The sequence below is a fragment of the Mytilus californianus genome, unplaced genomic scaffold, assembly GCF_021869535.1.
Source record: "Mytilus californianus isolate M0D057914Y unplaced genomic scaffold, xbMytCali1.0.p SCAF_18, whole genome shotgun sequence".
Taxonomy (NCBI): domain Eukaryota; kingdom Metazoa; phylum Mollusca; class Bivalvia; order Mytilida; family Mytilidae; genus Mytilus; species Mytilus californianus.
The window spans coordinates 1,884,111-1,903,253 of record NW_026262666.1 but is presented as its reverse complement, the minus strand read 5'-3'; the positions used below and the strand labels follow the sequence as shown (position 1 = coordinate 1,903,253).

Sequence of the window (19,143 nt, the reverse complement as noted above, 5' to 3'; positions counted from 1 at the left end):
AATTTTATGACAATTTGTACGTGGTTTTGAAAACATCTTCGGAGAAAGGGGCTTCAAACAACCAAAATCTTGATAGATCCGCAAATGTTTATGTTGTAACAGTTGAATTTCCCGAATGGAAATGCATGTTTACGCATTGGTTGACAATTCTTCGTCACATGACATAAGCATTGCCTATTTACATAACCATTAAATAGCTTATAAATAAAATTTGCTTTCAGAAAAACATTAATCTGAAAAACTTACTTTTCCCGCTGAAAAAAAAAATATGTAGTATAATAGAAGTGTTACCTATAAGCATTTGATACGTATTCTTGGACACAGAAAATTTATTGTTCGTTAGATATTGTTTTAAATTCTGGAAACCCGTTCTAAATATTTCATAGGCTGCTAATGTATCAATTGCGGTCATTCTGCTATGGCTGCTATATTTACCGATTGTTAGCTGAAATAAACCTATAGTGAGGTTTGGCCTTCCAACTGTTTCAATTCACGCTCCAATGATGAGTCTTCTGTCGGCGAAACGCGTATCTAACGTACAAAAGAGTTTGGTATCTTCGATTACTAAGTATTTCTTTTTATAAAATTTAAATTTTACATGTTTTTATACATTTTCCATTGAAGAATGTCTTTAACCAAAATGAATTAATTAGTATTTGAAAGACAAAGGACAATGTATAGATTCACTTTCAAAATAATTTCGGTTTTGATTAAGACTGACCGTCTTGGATAAACACATTTTGCGAAAATCTGTAAAAATTTCGGTTTTGAGCTATCTTCAGGAGCTTATACTATTTGCACGTCTGCTAAGGTACTATATTCCATTATTAGAACGAACAGAGCTGTCATATTGTCAATTTAAATAAAGATTGAAAGACTTTTTGAAAATGGCCCTGGTTTAGAATATACATTAAGGGACGGTTGAACATACAGTACTTGTTTACAAAGTAAAAATACAAACAATAAGGCGTTTTCATCTTTTTTTTTTACAAACTCGACTAGTTTTTCGAAAGTAAAAAATTCCTTCATCAATTCGCTCTTTCACAACGTGTATATATATCTGTTCATGAAATCTACGGACGGGATGTCTTCGAAAAGGTAATATATGAATTAAGCTTGCAAAAATCGGTCGAAAATTCCCAGCGTTGGCTCATCATACATGAATTAAGATACTGAAAAAAAGAGGGCGTTAAATTGTCTGACTTGCGTATACATGACTTTGAAATTGCAGGACTACGCTAAATTTATACGGCGACGTCACAGCATTTCATTGTCATAACGTCAAAAAAAAAAAAACAAAGCCCAAAGTGTGTCCATTGTATATCATGTGATATTTGCACTTCCGATCATGGAGTAATATAAGCGGAATAAACATGGGTTCCTAGGAGAGATATATTCAAAATGATGGAATTTGCCGTCATCTCATTTTAGATTCACTATTACAGGACTCGGTTAGTAGCAAAAATGGTAAGTAAGATGTGTCTTTCTTTCAAAATGGTTATACAGCGCGGAAAAGTAAAAAACAATGGCAAAACAGTATTTAGTATCGTATCTACTATCTTTGTTATAAGTCATGCAATTCAAAGCCTTAAGGATTATAAACATTTATTTAGATTTTCTTTATGAGACTAACCATAATTAACCGTTCTATAACTATCTGCAGACAGATTGTGAACAAAATCAAATGAAACAACAAAATATCTAACACCTTCCGAATTTGAAAAAAAAATAAGGAGATGTGGTATGATTGGCCAAAGTTCAAATGAAGTGGATGAAAGCAATTATAGGCAATCGTGTAGCCTTCAACAATGAGAAAAACCCATACCGTATAGTCGGCTATAAAAGTCCCCAACATGAAAAATGTGGAGCAATTCAATAGAGAAAACTAACGGCATAACTTATAACAAAACAATTTCCGAAAAACAAATATGACAGATATGAACGAACGACTACCACTGAACTACAGGCTACTGACTTGGGACAGGCACATAAAAAATGTGGCAAAGTTAAACATGTTATTGAAATTATCAAATGTAACGTTACATTTTTGGTTGGCAATCAAACATATATAGCAGTTTCCTCGCGGAATTATGAATTAAACATTGATATGAAAATCATCACAAAAAGTCATACTTAAAATTCAAAGGCACAAAGGAAAACTATTTCGAATTCATTATAGAAATTACACTCTAATGACAACATAGACCATTTTAACTTAACTTCTGTATATATTCTCTTCTGTATGCTTGTGTGTGTTGTTTTTCTCAAATTTCCTTTACTACATTGCAGGTAAACTTAATATTCTACGAGAAATCTTTTTGCATAATGCACGACCGGATATTCGGCGGAAAGGGGGGGGGGTTAAAAAAAAATAACATGCCCAAAATTGCACCTGGCAGAATTATATGATCTTTCCAAAGGAAGATTAAACATAAATATCCTGATGCAAAAAAAATTGGAAATAGCTCCAACTATTTTAGAATGTTAATTCAGAAGCACATGTCGTCTGCCCCCCAAATTGGGATAAATATATCTTCGTTTGTTGTTTAATTTCTATTTCTTTGCTTGTATTTTTGCGAACCCTCCAACACATATTCTGCTAGAGGTAATCTTCACTTTTGTGTGCCAAACTTAAAAGAGGACTAGGATTGATGATTATTGAACGGCTTCTCCCGAAATGCAATATTATTGTTAACGTTCTACACGGGATTTTACATTGCTTTACAAATCACAAAAAAATACAAATAAACAAGTTATTGTTTAATACAATTATCTTTATGTTCTAAAGACTTGCTCAAAAGGGTTGACAGTATGGACATCTTCCATGTTTATCGTTGGAGCAATAGCCGGTATTGGAGTACTTTCCCTTCCCAAAGCTGTAGAAGATACGGGTATGTTCCTAGCTAGGCCTCTATGTGTAAACGTTAAGATAACTTTTCTTCTAGGTTTGTAAACTTTATACAATATTTTAGGAAAATATAATGTTTGATTAAAATGAATAATTTACACTCTTGCTCATGAACAACCGATGGACAACCGTCTTGGTTATCTCGTGATAGTAATTATCCTCGCTCTAAATGCGGGTTACCGTGGGTTCAATCTGGATCAGCTGGATCAAACCATTGACTTGCAAATTGGTATTTGATATTTCTTCGCAATGCACTCTGTATTTAGGAATAACTTCAATAAGAGCAAAGAATGTCCGATTTGGTTTCAAAATAATGTGTATGGGTAGGGTGACATGTCTTCCTGAGAACTGATTTCTTGTGAACTAGTACGTCTTACTCATCGTGTCGGTGTAGTAAAACAAGGATCACGATTCATTTCTTGTCCTGATATATGCATGCATGTGATCCTTTCCAAAAACCGATCTATCACCACCATCAACTGATGGATTTGAAAGAAGTTTCAGTCTAAGGTTTCTTATCTAAATATATTACCTGATCATATACATTCGCAAGGTTTTTACACTGGGTTTGAATTATCTAACTAAAGTTCCCAAGTCACGAAGCTCTGGCCTATGTCAGTCTTGTATGTTTTTTAATTTTTGATGATTTATAATATGTTTCGGAGTTTAGTGTGACGTCCATTTTCGCTGAACTAGTATACATTATTGCTTAGGGGCCAGCTGAAGTCCGCCTCCAGGTGCAGGGTTTTCTCGCTGTGTCGAATACCCATTGGTGGCCTTTGGCTGTTTTCTGCTCTTTGGTCGGGTTGTTGTCTCTTTGACACATTCCCCCTTTCCATTGTCAATTTTATTCAACATTTTCTGATATGAGAATATGATTCATTTCAGTAAATTTCGTATCTTAATTAAATAAAATTTTCAAAGGAAAATAATTTATTATTATTATTATTATTATTTTTATTGTTATTGATACACATTTATAATTCGTATATTTCTTATCCGCGACATTCATTTTCAACGTTTATAAAAAAGTATTTAATAACGTGTCATTTTTTTTTCATTTACTCTTTTGGTTGTAGGATGGATAGGCCTCTTTTTCATTTTTATATTCATAGTGAAGTCTGCATACACAGCAACACTGATAGGGAAATGTTGGGTGATCATCGAGGATAGATATCCCGAGTATAGATCACACGTTCCTGACCCCTACCCAATTATTGGAGAGAAAGCGTTTGGCCATTTTGGCAGGTATGTAAGGACATTATATATATAGAGAGAGAGAATAAATATAATTGTTTCGAATAATAAAATTTATTTGTGCAAGGCTTAGAAACGGGTACACGAAGAATGCGAGGCTTTGCCAAGTATTTCTATCCTGTTTCGAGCCGAGTATAAATAAGAATTATATTTCGAGACAATGTATAGTTAACCTCTTTATACTGCAACTCTTACAACTGTTAAAAATGAAATCTTTGAAAAACAACCCGATCAATTTGGAATTTGAAGCAGACGACGTAAAAATTTCCGCAAATCTGTATTCTGCATTGACGTCATAAAGATCAAGTCAATTTGACTTGTCAAATAGCTTGGTTGCTGCTTAAATCAAAGAATTTATTAATTCCAGTTAGTGCAGTTGCAGTACCACGATCACATATATTTCGTTTGCAATTTAAATACTGGTGTTAAATCACCGTAATGTTGCTAATAGAAAATCGACATGTGTAGCTAAATAAAGCCCATTTTAAACAAATATAATTACAAAATGGCAAAAATTAATCATCGAATAGGAATTAAATTTTATGCCAATTGACGATGAACCACCAAAACCTAAGCGATCAACGTAAAGCTTCGTAAGATATTATAAGTTATCTACGTTCATATCCGTAGATATGGATATTTTAACACCCTGAAGTATCCAAGTACACCCTGAGGCGAAGCCGAAGGGTGTACAGGGTACTGAAGGGTGTTAAAATATCTACTGATATGAACGTAGATAACGAATTTATCCCCGGTCTTAGTCCAAATCTGTCGATTTTTAGAGAAATTCGACCACAAAGTGTAACGTGGAAGCAACGTTTTTTTCATTTTCTAAAAATCTTTTATTGAAATTTAGGAATTTGACATATCGTTTACGGGGTGTAGGGTTCTACCAAAGAGGGTACTACCTTTGGCAGAACCCTACAGGTAGTCAAATATAAGACGTTTTTAATACGGAGACAGAGAAACTGGAGTGGGTCGAATTTGGCGCTCAATGTTGTGAGAGTTACATCATAGACGGTGTGACGTCAACGTGGGTTATTTGCATAGCTAGGTCATAGTCCAGCCCTGGCCTCAGTGACTTATTTTCAATTTTTATTTTTTTTTGTTGTCACTGAGTCCAGCTCGCCCTCCATTACCTTCAATTGTGCAAGCTCCCGGGTAGATTACCCGGGGACTATATAGACAATACCAGAGCGCTCAAGTACGAAAAATGTATAACAGATGATAAAACTTGATAAAATAAACAAGTTACATACCTGAAATGCTTATACACTATATGGAAACTCATTTTAACAGGAGGAAATCCCTTGCAGTCGGAGCTGTGGAGATCTTGTTTACATCAGTAACGCTATATTACGAAACGTGACGTTTCTACGCTATAACGTAGACGAAACGAAATCAATGTATCAAAACTCGTTACGGTAACACGACACCGAATGGCATATCTCCCGATATTTAATTTTTTTTTGGCTTACTTGTATTTTGAATCGAGTTACATTAGCATATGTCATTGTATGCAATAAAAACTTAGGTCACCATTTTTGTTCTTGTAATTTTCATAAAAAAACGTCAGTCAATGTTAACGTTGATGACAAATTTTTTGAAGGGGAAATATATAACAAATGGGGCTTGGCATTTTTTGGGGATATTTGAATTAACGAAAACTTGCATAGTTGATTTATGTAAAAAATTGACAAAGTAAACTCGTGTTTTTCATCGAAGGAAATTCAATGTTCACACAAGTGTTTTTGAACCAGGAATGATTACGCTAGGTGCTTTTGTACCAGACATGATTACACTGATTTTGAACCAGGAATGATTACATTGATTTTGAACCAGGAATGATTACACTAGTGATTTTGTACGAGGATTAATTGCACTAGTTATTTTGAACCGGGATTCATTACACGAGTGTTTCAGATCCATACATTGATGAAGTGTTTGGGTACTCATTTTGATTTGAACACATGATACCACAATAACGTTTTATTTACAAATTAGATTTAAATGATTTTTGTATGCAAATCTATAAAATCTTATGATTTGAATTGTCACTAATTGTAATAATCATATACTGCATTGCCGAAGTTTTACAGTGCATTTGCGTTTTGATCGACTTAAAATCATGTCTTCTATGTCAATATCTATATATCATAAAACGCCGGATAGATTGATTCAGATCAATTACACTGGTTCCTTGAAAATTATTCTAATTCCAACCCATAAATGTATGTAAACAATAAACCGGTCAATATAAACAGAACAACGATATCAAGATCTACGCTTTCAAGCTATTTACATCCAATATTCTCTAGTGAAAAAACAGGTATCCGGAATAAATCCACGGTGGAATGAAATCACGCTTACATATGCACCCTCTATATACTGCAGTCCTAAGAAATTAGCCGTAAAAACCTATTTATACCCAGTACGGATTGGACTGTCGAACGGGCACGGTTAAAACAATATATATATATATATATATGTTATGGTGCTATTTCATAAGGAATGTGGTGACAATACAAATATCATTGAATATGCAGTTCATAGCTACATGTATAGTGAAATGGTAATTTGGAGATCTAAAATGAAGCAAACAAACATGTACGTCATTTGGTCTTTGGTGGAAAGTTGTTTCATTGACCATTTTACCACATCTCCTTATTTTATTATGGTTTGAGTTTTCTCCAGAAACAAAAGAAGTTTAACGACTTAAACAAATATGTACTAGGAAACTGAAATATGTTACTACGATAATTAAAATATGGCTATTGTTGTGAACGTGATAGATTTAGTTCTTGCTATACTAAATATACTTATATATCTTTCCAAGCCAGGGGACCAACGTTTACTAAAACTACAAATTAGAAGTACAAAGATACTAGTCCATAATGCATTAGTCACGATTTTCTAGATATATGTGGTTTTGATATCATTAGTTGCATAGCTGTTGCTATCTTATTTTATATCCATATCTCCATTTATTCACACAAAGAAACACCAACACTATTTTTTACATACATAAAATTGAGAGTGGATATTGGGAATAGGTCAAAGAGACAACAACCCGACCAAAGAGCAGACAACAGCCGTACATACATACTTGTTTATTTGCTCTAAAAACTCCTTATAAGACTATGAAAACCCTCGGGCTTTTCCCCGACGCCTATGTGAGCAATATGCCCTCCCCCCAAAAGGCAACTCTGTTAATCGTCTTTCAGTCGTTTTGTCTCCCCCTTGAACTTGTTCATTATGTCCAACTAAAAAAAAAACACAAAAAAAAGACCACACCATCCCCGAATTCCCAGGCGTGAATTAACATGAATATAAAACCTAAATGATTTTAAGATCTAATTGTTTTCAGTCTGTTTCTGCCGTTTGACTTACAATTAATGAATCATTTGCTTGTAGAATTCGAGAAAATAATTTGTAACGGGACCAGTCTGACTAATGCCAGCCTCCACCTACCCTCTTGCGTTTTTTTTTAGACTCAAGTGAATACGGGGGAGGGGGTCTGGCTTTAATCAGGGTGTAACGGGACATGAATTATGTAATTTTATTTCTTCCTTACCAAATGCACATGTATTTCTGAGCCTTTGTTAACTTTCTCCTCATTCCGATGTTGCTGTCCCGTGGAGACCCCGTTTATACGATTACAAAGCTAGAACTTTATTTTCAAAATTTTTCCGAAACTATATCAGATTTCTTCTGTACAGACCAATGAATTTCAGAGACTGATTACACTTGGAACACAGGGAAAGTTATTTGGCCAAATAATAAGTTCAACCATTGTTATTTCTCATTCGATGCTAAAAAAACCTCTTTTCTGTATGATCCGATGATGAGTTTCAACGTGTGCTTGTATTGTGCTTTTTTGCCTAATTCCATCCGTATTCTTTCAGTCCAGTAAATTTCGTTTTTTTTTCGAATAATACAAAAGAGTGTCAACCATGCACTTGCAATGCACTATTACTAGAATAGAAGAAATAGAATGATATACAAATGGATGGAAATTAAAAAACCATTCACACCGGTAAAGGAATGGTTTCATGGTTGGCCATATCTTCTAGGACTAAAAAAACTATAATCTGATATAATCACATGACTATTGTCCATATCTTCGTAAATTTTCAGTAAATGACTGGACAATAACAAATCTCTTCATCAATAAATCATTACACTTTTATTCTTTAACAATTTTTCAACCCGAATTTCAACGGAGATGATCCTGCCATGATATGATTTTGGAAACTGGACTTAGTCCGTAAGTCTAGTTTCAAATTATTCACAATTCAAAAAACTTTATTTTGGCCCAAAGGTTAATAGCAGGTATGTGTATCGTTAATTTGAAAGTTAAAAAAAATGTATTAGATTGCATTAAATTCCAATGTTAAATTGAATACACTTATTAAGATATAAAAGACTTTAAGTGAAAAAACAGTTTCAGACTTATCATTCGCTGCTTCAGTAAAAAAAGACTTAACGAGGCCGGAATTTCAGTTGTATATTAACGAGACTTTAAAACAATGAGAGAAAATGGAAATCGTCAGTATTAAAGTTGTTCTCCATTTTGTCACCAGTAACAATAAATTCACATTCAAAAAGCTTTTGAACGAGCGGTTAATATATAAGTTATCGCAAGGAAATCGACAGAGCCGCCTATCAGCCGTACGGCAACCCCAAATAAAAATTCGGGGTTATTCGTTGAAATTCGGGTTGAAAAATGGTTCAAAAAATAAAGTGTGATGATAAATTGATGAAGAGATTTTTTAATATTGTCCCGTCATTTATTGAAAGGAACCATGATATGTGAAAACGTTTAAACTGATTCGGTTTCTGTCGCTTGGAAGAAAAAAAAACACAATCAGTAAACTTCTTCTGAACAACAGAAGGTATACACATACATAATTTAAAGTGTCATAATTTACCAGCAGCATTCAGTGCCCTAAGTCCACGTTTAAAAAGTTTGAGGTGCAACATCGTTGATTTAACGAGTTTAAACGTTGAATATCTTTATCGATACATTGAATTCGTTTCGTCTGCGTTATAGCGTAGAAACGTCACGTTCCGTAATATAGCGTTACTGATGTAAACAAGATCTCCACAGCTCCGACTGCAAGGGATTTCCTCCTGTTAAAATGAGTTTCCATATAGTGTATAAGCATTTCAGGTATGTAACTTGTTTATTTTATCAAGTTTTACCATTTGTTATACATTTTTCGTACTTGAGCGCTCTGGTATTGTCTATCAGAGCTCCAGATAAGCTGCGTATTTGCGTGATCACGCAATAAAAATAATTAAAAACCCAATGCAATTGCCCATTGCAGGGTTCAATAACCCAATTAATTCGGCTTCTTTTTGATAGCTGAGGGAAAGTTATGATGATAACAAGACTCAGCTAGTGATTTTAGGAAGCGGCCATTGAACGCACGGGCGTGTTTGCGTACCATAACGAGAGCATTGCTAGAGCGATAAACACGGGGTTCCGTCAAAAACGAAATCAGTTGGAAAAAGTGAAAGGCCAAATCAATTATCACATGATATGTAGTTGAAAGCATCGGAAACCAAAAGTTCTGATAAGGGACAACTTAACCCAGACTTATGTAAATTGAATTAAACGAAAACAGTTTATATATTATTTTTTTCATTTTAGTTGATGAGTGAATAAACATATATCCGTTTTTTACGTCAATGCAGCTTGACAATTTTTTTTTGTTTTGTTCTAGATGCTTAAGATAGTTGTCTTATTGGCAAGTGCAGTATAACATTGTCATTTATTTACTTGATGTTGCAGAATTATTTGTAAATTTAAGCTGAATGTGGTCTCCGTCATTATAAACCACCCTATAAACCTCAAGGTTTTGGGGTATATCTTAAATCTGGAAACTACTTTTTATTTTTATTAAAAAGTAGATCTGGCAAATAGGTGAAAGGACTGGCAAAACTTTCTTACAGCACCTAAATTTCACATATATTACACAAAAATCTAACACTTAGCCACACCCACCCCAACTATAATTAAACTGTAGTGTGATCATATGGGATCTAGAAAGGCAATTAGTTCCTGTCCAACTAGTAACACCAGCTGCAGTTTACATAAGTTTTGAGAAAATACAAAACTGACAGAACGTTTAAAACGGGACACAAATTAAATGTACAATTGCTCGTCAGTGAATAAAACCAAATAAAACAGCTAGCACATATTTTACAAAGAAAGAAACACATTTAAGATGGAAACACATCTGGGGTTGATATAATGTGATTATAACATGCCTAAATATTCAATATTGTGTTGATGAAAAAACCCAATACATTAAGGAGCTTGGTGGTGAAAAACTCAATTTGATATTTGCTTGAGGGGTGAATTGGAATTGATAATGCAATTAAAAATCTTTATCACCCAATTACATAAAAAAATGGTGGGTAAAAACCCCAATTTGTGAATTCTTATCTGGAGCTCTGTGTCTATATAGTCCCCTGGTAATCTACCCGGGAGCTTGCACCATTGAAGGTAAAGGAGGGCGAGCTGGACTCAGTGACAACAAAAAAAAAATAAAGATTGAAAAAAATTCACTGAGGCCAGGGCTGGACTAAGCTAGGTCAGTAGTCCCATTCATAGACAATGTGGCAGCCAAGTGATGCATTTACTAAAATGAGTGCAAATGATCGACAAAATAAGATAACATCGTTAGTGGATTACATATTTAATTACAGACATCATGAATAATCTACAGAATTCTATATTTCACAAGGAACAACCATGGAACTAAGGAAAACGCGCGTGACGTCCCCGGAGTAATGGATAGCAACGTCCGGGTATATGGGTTAGCAACACCCAGGGGTTATGGGTTTTGTAACGACGTGCGTTATGCAATCAAAATCCTAGAAATATACTAAGCCGGGGATAATTATTTATACGTCACATATTGTGTTCGTAAGGCTCTTCTGTACTTACCTTCAATAACAATATTGAAGCCATTATTTGTAGAAATGTATGCAATTTTTCTTCATTTGAAAGTTGTGTGATTTTTAAGAATTCATGTTAGCTAAAATTGCTTGTATTATTGTGTATGTGTGTGTGTTTTCGCTAGGGCTCCATTCTCCCTATTTCGCAAGTCCTCTGCCCTTTACCTTTGATATTCAATAAAATAATTGGCCGATCAATATCCATATTTCACGCTATTAAATCATTTGTAAACCATAAAAATATCAATTACTGTCTTGCTCATCTGTTTTGTTGTTCAATGTATGTCATGTCATAATGTCTGTAACTATATACTATTTAATGTTTGTTTATTTTTCTAATAAAAATCTAAAGACATATTGTTCCCACTTAAACTCTAGTTTTTCAAAATCAGTATACTCAGAATCGAACACACGACCTATCCCTTGCTGTTTGTTTTATAATTCTAAAGTATTATTTATTGTCTAGATTTTAAAAACACTTCATTCCAAAAAATGCTGTTATTTTAATCATATCAGCTGCGAACATAGTTAATCGTAATAGACTATTTCACAAAACCGACTTTTGACTCCATAATATATAATTTTTCGACAAGTTACATAAAATGTGGTATGCCATTTTGGTATTTGGTCAAGTAGAAGCAAGTAAAAAAAATTAAATCAAGCTTACAATTGGTGCAATTTGGGAAATAAATTAACTTTTTTTTTGGTGTTTTTGTCGTGTATAGATATTAACATAAAAAAATATTTGTTTACCCAAATTGCACCGATTATAAGCATGCTTGTACTTCTTTTAGTTGCTCTTACCTGACCGAGTACCAGAATGTCCTCCCACAGAATTGACAACCTGTCGAAAATTATATAATTGGGAGCCAACAGTCGGTAATATGAAAATAGTCTATTACGATTTCTTCATTTTTTATGATGATCAACAAATTTACTCTTTTATTCCAGAAACTTAGTTACAGTTACTAACAGCATTTTTAACTTCGGAACAGCTGTTGTGTTCATGGTACTTGCTGCAAATAACGCTGTAACATTGCTATCGAACTACACACAAGTCTCTTTCTGTTACTGGTTATTGCTTCTGAGTGTTCTCTTGACGCCAATCACATGTCTTGGAACACCTAAAAACTTTTGGTAAGATTTATTTATTTAGCATGTCTGTTACATAGGTAGAAATTCTGATCAATTTGAGTTGGCTTATATTTTGCCTAATTAAAGTCAAATTACAGTAAATTGGTGATGTCACATCCTTAAAAGATTTGTAATACAGGTTGATACATTTGAAATAAAACTCAAGAATATGATGTATCTATTTTGATATCTAAAATTTAAAGGAATAAATGTTCTTAAAATATATGTGCATTTATATAGAATGCACATAAAATAAGTGAAAAGCATACTTGAAAATGACTACAAATTATCATACTTCCAAAACCAATACATTGATCTATCTTGAAAATTGATAATTAGTTGTAACATACATTTCTGTTTAATCACAGTCACCGACTTCGTTTTTGATAGTACTGTGTTGATAGTCTTGCTACTACTTTTACCATATTTATAGGTACATTGGCATAGGTGCAACAATATCTACAGGTATAGCTTGTGTACTGATAATTATTCAAACATCCTTGGACAAACACAAACAACCAATCGTATATCATTCCGAAACGAGTATATTGAAGATATTTACAGCCTTCGGGAAAATGGTATTTGCTGTGGCAGGTCATTCAATTTTTCCTACAATAATCACTGATATGAAGAAGAAAAATGATTTTAATAAAAGTGCTCTTTTAGGATATTCAAGTAAGTTAAGCATGAAAGTGATATTTTCAGTTCTTTTTTTAATCATCGCATGTATGTGATTTATTTTGTTCGGGTCTTTGAATTAATGATATGTGCGACATGTATGTGATTTATTTTGTTCGGGTCTTTGAGTATATTTGATAAGTGCAATGACATGAGCGACATGTATGTGATTTATTTTGTTCGGGTCTTTGAGTATATTTGATAAGTGCAATGACATGAGCGACATATATGTGATTTATTTTGTTCGGGTCTTTTAGTATATTTGATAAGTGCAATGATATGTGCGACATCTTTAATTGAAGCCCTTTAATGGGTGTTTTGAATCAACCAATAACTAGGCGAAAGCTAGCATGTTTAACCCCCCCCCCCCTCAGTTAAAAAAAACAAGGGTATAATTTATATCAGTAAAAAACAGAGGGATAATTTATATCAGTAAAAAGCGAAGAAGGTAATTAATACCAGTAAATACACAAGGGGGTACTTTATATCGTTAAAAAATAAAGAGGCGTTTAAACCATTAAAAAATAAGGGGTTCTATATCATTAAAAAGCCAGGGAGCTACTTTATATCAGTGAAAAACAAGGGGGTACCTTATATCAGTAAAATCAACGGGGTACTTTCTATACAAAAACAAGGGGGTACCTTATATCAGTAAAATCAACGGGGTACTTTCTATACAAAAACAAGGGGGTACCTTATATCAGTAAAATCAACGGGGTACCTTATATCAGTAAAATCAACGGGGTACCTTATATCAGTAAAAACAACCGGGGTACTATATCATTAATCAAAGTACTGAAGTACTGAACATCGGATGACCGCAAGTTCTTGTGGATTGTCAAAAGCACTTGTCACAGAAAAAAAAATCACATCTCTATACTTGAAACTGAGGTTAATGTACAGAGAAATTTTTTTTCTGAGACAAGTTCGTGCGTGGATGATGAATAAATGACAGGAAATTCAACCTCACCGTAATAACTATTATATTGTAGTGATACAAATCAGTATACACTGGTTTGTTGTTATATATTATATTAATATAACAGTTACATGTATATATAATTTTCATCCATTTGTATATCATTCTATTCTACTATTCTAATAAGAGTGCAGTGCAAGTGCATGGTGGACACTCTTCTGTAAAAATTCGATTTTTCTAAAAGATTGGATATGAGTAGGCATTCATATTTTCCCGCAAAAACAATCTTCCATGCAGAGTTACCGGTCCTTGCCGGGATTGTCGCAAAATGTTCTAGAGATATTCTTCCGCATGCTTTACCATATCCTTTGATTTTTTACTTATATATATATATAGCTAACGACAAAACATTTTCATATTATTAATTTATGTTCTAAACAAAAATATTGTTATCAGTATTCATTGAAGAGATGCATTTATAACAAACGATAAGGAATGTTATTTTGCACTCGTTAATATCTGCGTATTTATCATGTTTATAGATCGGTTACAAACCCAAAACGAAAGTTACGTAATGGAAATCTAGGCGATAGCAATACATCGGAATGCCCTCACGGTCATCGCGATGTAAAAAGCAAGGGGTACTTTATATCAGTAAAAGGAAAAGGGGATACAATGTAGCTACCTTTTTGGATCGTTCCTTCCTTTTTTCATTTATCTTTTACAGTCGTAATGGTGATGTACCTTCCGACGGCACTCTCTGGATACCAGGCGTATGGACGAGATGTTAATGTTAACATATTAAAAAGCCTGTCTGTCGGTTATATTGCTCACATTACGGAACTTTTGATAACAGTTCATCTTCTTTTTGGATTTGTAATTTTTGTGAATCCTATTTGTCAACAATTTGAAGCTCTTGTTGGTGTACCGGAAGGTAAGGAGTTCTATGAAAGTGACGGAAATTAAAAAAATAAAATCTTCAAAGCAAAAGTATTTCTTTCAATTTCTTAATTGATAACTTGTGTATTCGTATTTTGAAGAGCAAGGATAAGTACAACTATTAATTTCTTTACACTTCTTAACGCATTTTGTGAAGCTTGTATTATACCGTAGGGAGCAACCATTTAACTTACAGGGGGGGGGGGGGGGTTATGGTTTTTTGTTTGAGTCAGAAATTTTTTTTTTCGCGCAGAGCGATCGATCTTATTTAGTTTTTCAACGCTATCAATCAAATTATAATTTTCATTATTTAACACTATAAGGTATGTGGAAAATCTGGAATCAGAATATTTTTTTTTGTCATCTGCTTGACCAGAATATTTTTTTTCATCAAATTGGGGATCAGAATATTTTTTTAGTAAAAAACCATACCCACCCCCTTTTGAAGTTAAATGGTCGTTCCCTTATTGTTCTTTTATTCGAATCAACTAGAAGCCTTTCAAATTGCATTTTTGTTTTGAAATATCTTTTTTTGGGGAGGGGGACCGGAAAGTAAGTATTGATCGTAATTTTCAAATATAAAATGTTATGTTTTGAAATGTTCAGGGAATTAAAATGTTGAAAATTTTGCCTGTAAAAAATTCCGAAACTGACTACATCTACTTATCGAGATTAATTAATTAATAAGAGTTACAGCCTAATACACAGCTTAATACACATTCTCTCCTTTATTCATTTCCAGAGTTCACGTGGAAAAGATGTATTGTTCGTCCTTCGATAGTATTAGCAGTACTCTTCGTATCTGAAAGTGTACCTCATTTTGGAACGATCCTGTCATTAGTTGGAGGTTCTGCCACGACATTATTAGCTTATGTTTTCCCGTGTGTATTCTATATGAAACTCTGTAGAGATGTAAACGAGGACCAAAAACTTGACTCACGTCGTGTGGTTAACAACGACGGTACGTTCACTCAGAAGTCAATCGAGCAGTCCCCATTACTAGACCATTTGACTGAAGAGGAAGAAAGAGAGAGTGCGTTTGAATGTGAAATTCCGGAAGACACTTCACGGGCGTCGTCAAGGACAATTATCAACGGGCCAATGTGAGTATTTTGTAAATGTTATGTTTGAAGGGACTGAGTATAATTGACAAAATTACATGTTTAAATATAGATGTACCAAGTGAGGGATAGCAATTTCTAAAGGGATATAACATATTCTCTTATTTTGTGTGCTTGTTAACGGTTCTGACCTGTTAAAAAAATTGTTAGCCACATGTTGATTTAAATTGTCTCGTGTTATTTCCCGCCATATCCATTCGGAACATTGAAATTCCAGATTCTACAATTTTACAGCATTTTCGTTCGTTGGTCCGCGAAAATTCAATGAAAACAGGGAGATTTGCATTCATTATTCTAAGAATTGGAACATAGAGCGCATGCGTCGACAAAAAAATAATCTTTAAACATAATGTTTGTGATAACATTTTACATAATATCGAACTTGAATATTCAGTTTGTCGAGGCGTGCGCTCTATATTTACTAGGCATAAGTTTGATGCCTTATTTGGGTTTAAATTTCAAAAATTTATATGAAAAGCTGTACAAAAAGAATTCTATTTCAATTTCTGGCGTGTCTTTTCATTGGACTTAATATTCGGGACTTAATATTACCGTTACCGAACTTACTCTTTTATAATCAAGAAAGGTGAAACATTTGATATGAATTCCGGAATTTTATCATACATAACTGTTAAAACCTTGCACATATAACTTTAATCGTTTCACTTCTGAACAAATTTACAATTTTGAATTTACATTTGTAAATAACTACCTTCTTACGAATAAATGGTGACGTTGTGAATACGTTAATGCGACAGCAATCCAACGACAAAAATAACCAAAAGAAATCTAGATTTTGATTAGACAGTCGCACTTTTTAGGCAAAATCGGAGTTTAGATATAGCACTTTTACTTATTAGTTGAATTTATTGTGTACTTAAATGTTTGAAGAGTTACAGAAAACCACAAAACCAGCAAATCATTCACAACTAACAAAATACACCAACTCCATGAACAATAAACAAATGCAACGACTTTTGAACTCAGAATTCTTTATTCCACAAAGTGATCAGTATGATCCATGGAAACCATTTATCTACTTATTAAAACCATTGTCATAATTTCACTATTAAGTTTCATCAGTGTTTTAATTTCACAATTAAGTTTTTTGCAGATACATGTATGTCACGTCCTGCCTTCTTGCTTGTAAATGATTCAGTATAATCCTTACATTTAATGAATGACTATTATTTATTTTGAATTTATTGAACCATAAAATTAATTTTTGACTCTTCACATTGAATAATCCGCGAAGCGGATTATGTAAAATGTGAAGAGTCAAAAATTAATTTTATGGTTCAATAAATTCAAAATAAATTATTGTCATTCATTATAAATAAATTTCTATCAAAAATAAGGCTCAAAGAGCTTTTTATATTATTTATATTAACAATAACAACGTACACACATGTTGGCGTATGAATACACAACGTCAGAGTGGGCGTGTCGCCATAAAAATTGACAACATTGAAAATAAAGGTAATACTTTTAACCAATCAGAAGACAGTAAATACACCAAATTTATTTATTAGATGATATTTCAAATGATGTTTAAAAGCTTGATTTTATACCTAATTTCAGCGTCATTCCCATGTGGCAGAAGATTTTAAACACCAAGATAGTAATGATTGGCATATTAGGGGGCACGGCAGCAACAGTGTCCGCCATTATTGATATAACCAATCCGGAGAGTTTGTCCGTTCCGTGTTACGTCACTTTACAAGGAGCAGGAACATGAATTACGTTTACTTCCCATGTCTAGTTCTGGTGAACACAAAGCAAGGAGAGGTTCATGATGGTTTAGATAAAAACCGGAAGTAGAAGAAAGAAGTTGGATTTTAATTGGAAAGACAACTAGTATTCTTTTGACCGGAAGTAAGGGGAAAAGTTAAACAGGGTTATAGTTACTAATTGATCGTTGAAAAGAATCGTACAAAACTATGAAGAATCATAATTATTACGGGTGTTCGCTGATCTTTTCTTTTTGTCAGATATTTTGAATCTTCTGGTTTTATCGATGTAGTGTCCTTAAAAATGTTGCCCACTAATCCCTTACATTTCTTTTTTTGTTTATTTTATTACATATAGTTTAAAAGCCATTTTTGAAAATGCTTGTTATTTTTTCATAGTTTTCATTTCCCGCCAAATTTTCGATGGCTTATATCTAAAAAAAAAAACAAGGACGTAGATATTTAATATTTCAGCTTTTTAGCTCACCGGGGCCCGAAGGGCCCCATGTGAGCTTATGCCATCACTTGGCGTCCGTCGTCGTCCGTCGTCGTCTGTCGTTGTCGTCTGTCGTCGTAAACTATTTCAAAAATCTTCTCCTCTGAAACTACTGGGCCAAATACTTTCAAACTTTAACTGAATGTTTCTTAGGGTATCTAGTTTATAAATTGTATCCGAAGTTTTGATCCATCGACAAACATGGCCGCCATGGCTAAAAATAGAACATAGGGGTCAAATGCAGTTTTTGGCTTATATCTCAAAAACTAAATCTTTTAGAGCAAATCTGACATGCAGTAAAACTGTTCAGTTGGTCAAGATCTATCAGCTCTGAAATTTTCAGACGAATCGAACCCATTGATGGGTTGCTGCCACCGAATTGGTAGTTTTAACAAAATTTTGCAGTTTTTTGTTATTATTTTGAATATTATTATAGATATATATAAACTGTAAGCAGCAATAATGTTCAGCAAAGTAAGATCTACAAAAAAGTTAATATAATCATAATTGTCAATTGACCCCTTAAGGAGTTATTGCCCTTTAAAGACAATTTTACACAATTTGTTCATCAAGTTTGCTAACATTTAAAAATCTTCTCCTCTGAAACTACTGGGCCAATTACCCATCAAATTTTAACTAAATGTTCCTTAGGGTATCTTGTTTATAAATTGTATCCGAAGTTTGTATCCATCGACAACCATGGCCGCCATGGCTAAAAATAGAACATAAGGGTCAAATGCAGTTTTTGGTTATATCTCAAAAACTTAATCTTTTAGAGCAAATGTGACATGGGGTAAAATTGTTTAATTGGTCAAGATCTATCGGCCCTGAAATTATCAGACGAATCGAACAACCCATTGTTGGGTTGCTGCCACCGAATTGGTAGTTTTAACAAAATTTTGCAGTTTTTTGTTAATATTTTGAATATTATTATAGATATATAAACTGTAAGCCGCAAAAATGTTCAGCAAAGTAAGATCTACAAAAAAGTT

The 19,143-nt window shown here is 33.5% G+C and overlaps 1 protein-coding gene across 1 annotated transcript; it reads left to right on the top strand.

The window, feature by feature from the left end:
- The first annotated feature begins 1,494 nt into the window (after positions 1-1,494).
- LOC127726768 (uncharacterized) lies at positions 1,495-18,769 on the top strand. The gene is made up of 8 exons (XM_052234222.1): positions 1,495-1,515; positions 2,789-2,891; positions 5,465-5,510; positions 12,086-12,271; positions 12,702-12,733; positions 14,593-14,799; positions 15,547-15,907; positions 17,507-18,769. The coding sequence occupies exons 1-8, from the start codon at positions 1,495-1,497 to the stop codon at positions 17,661-17,663; spliced, it is 1,113 nt and encodes a 370-aa protein (XP_052090182.1). The 3' UTR covers positions 17,664-18,769.
- The last annotated feature ends 374 nt before the right edge of the window (positions 18,770-19,143 follow it).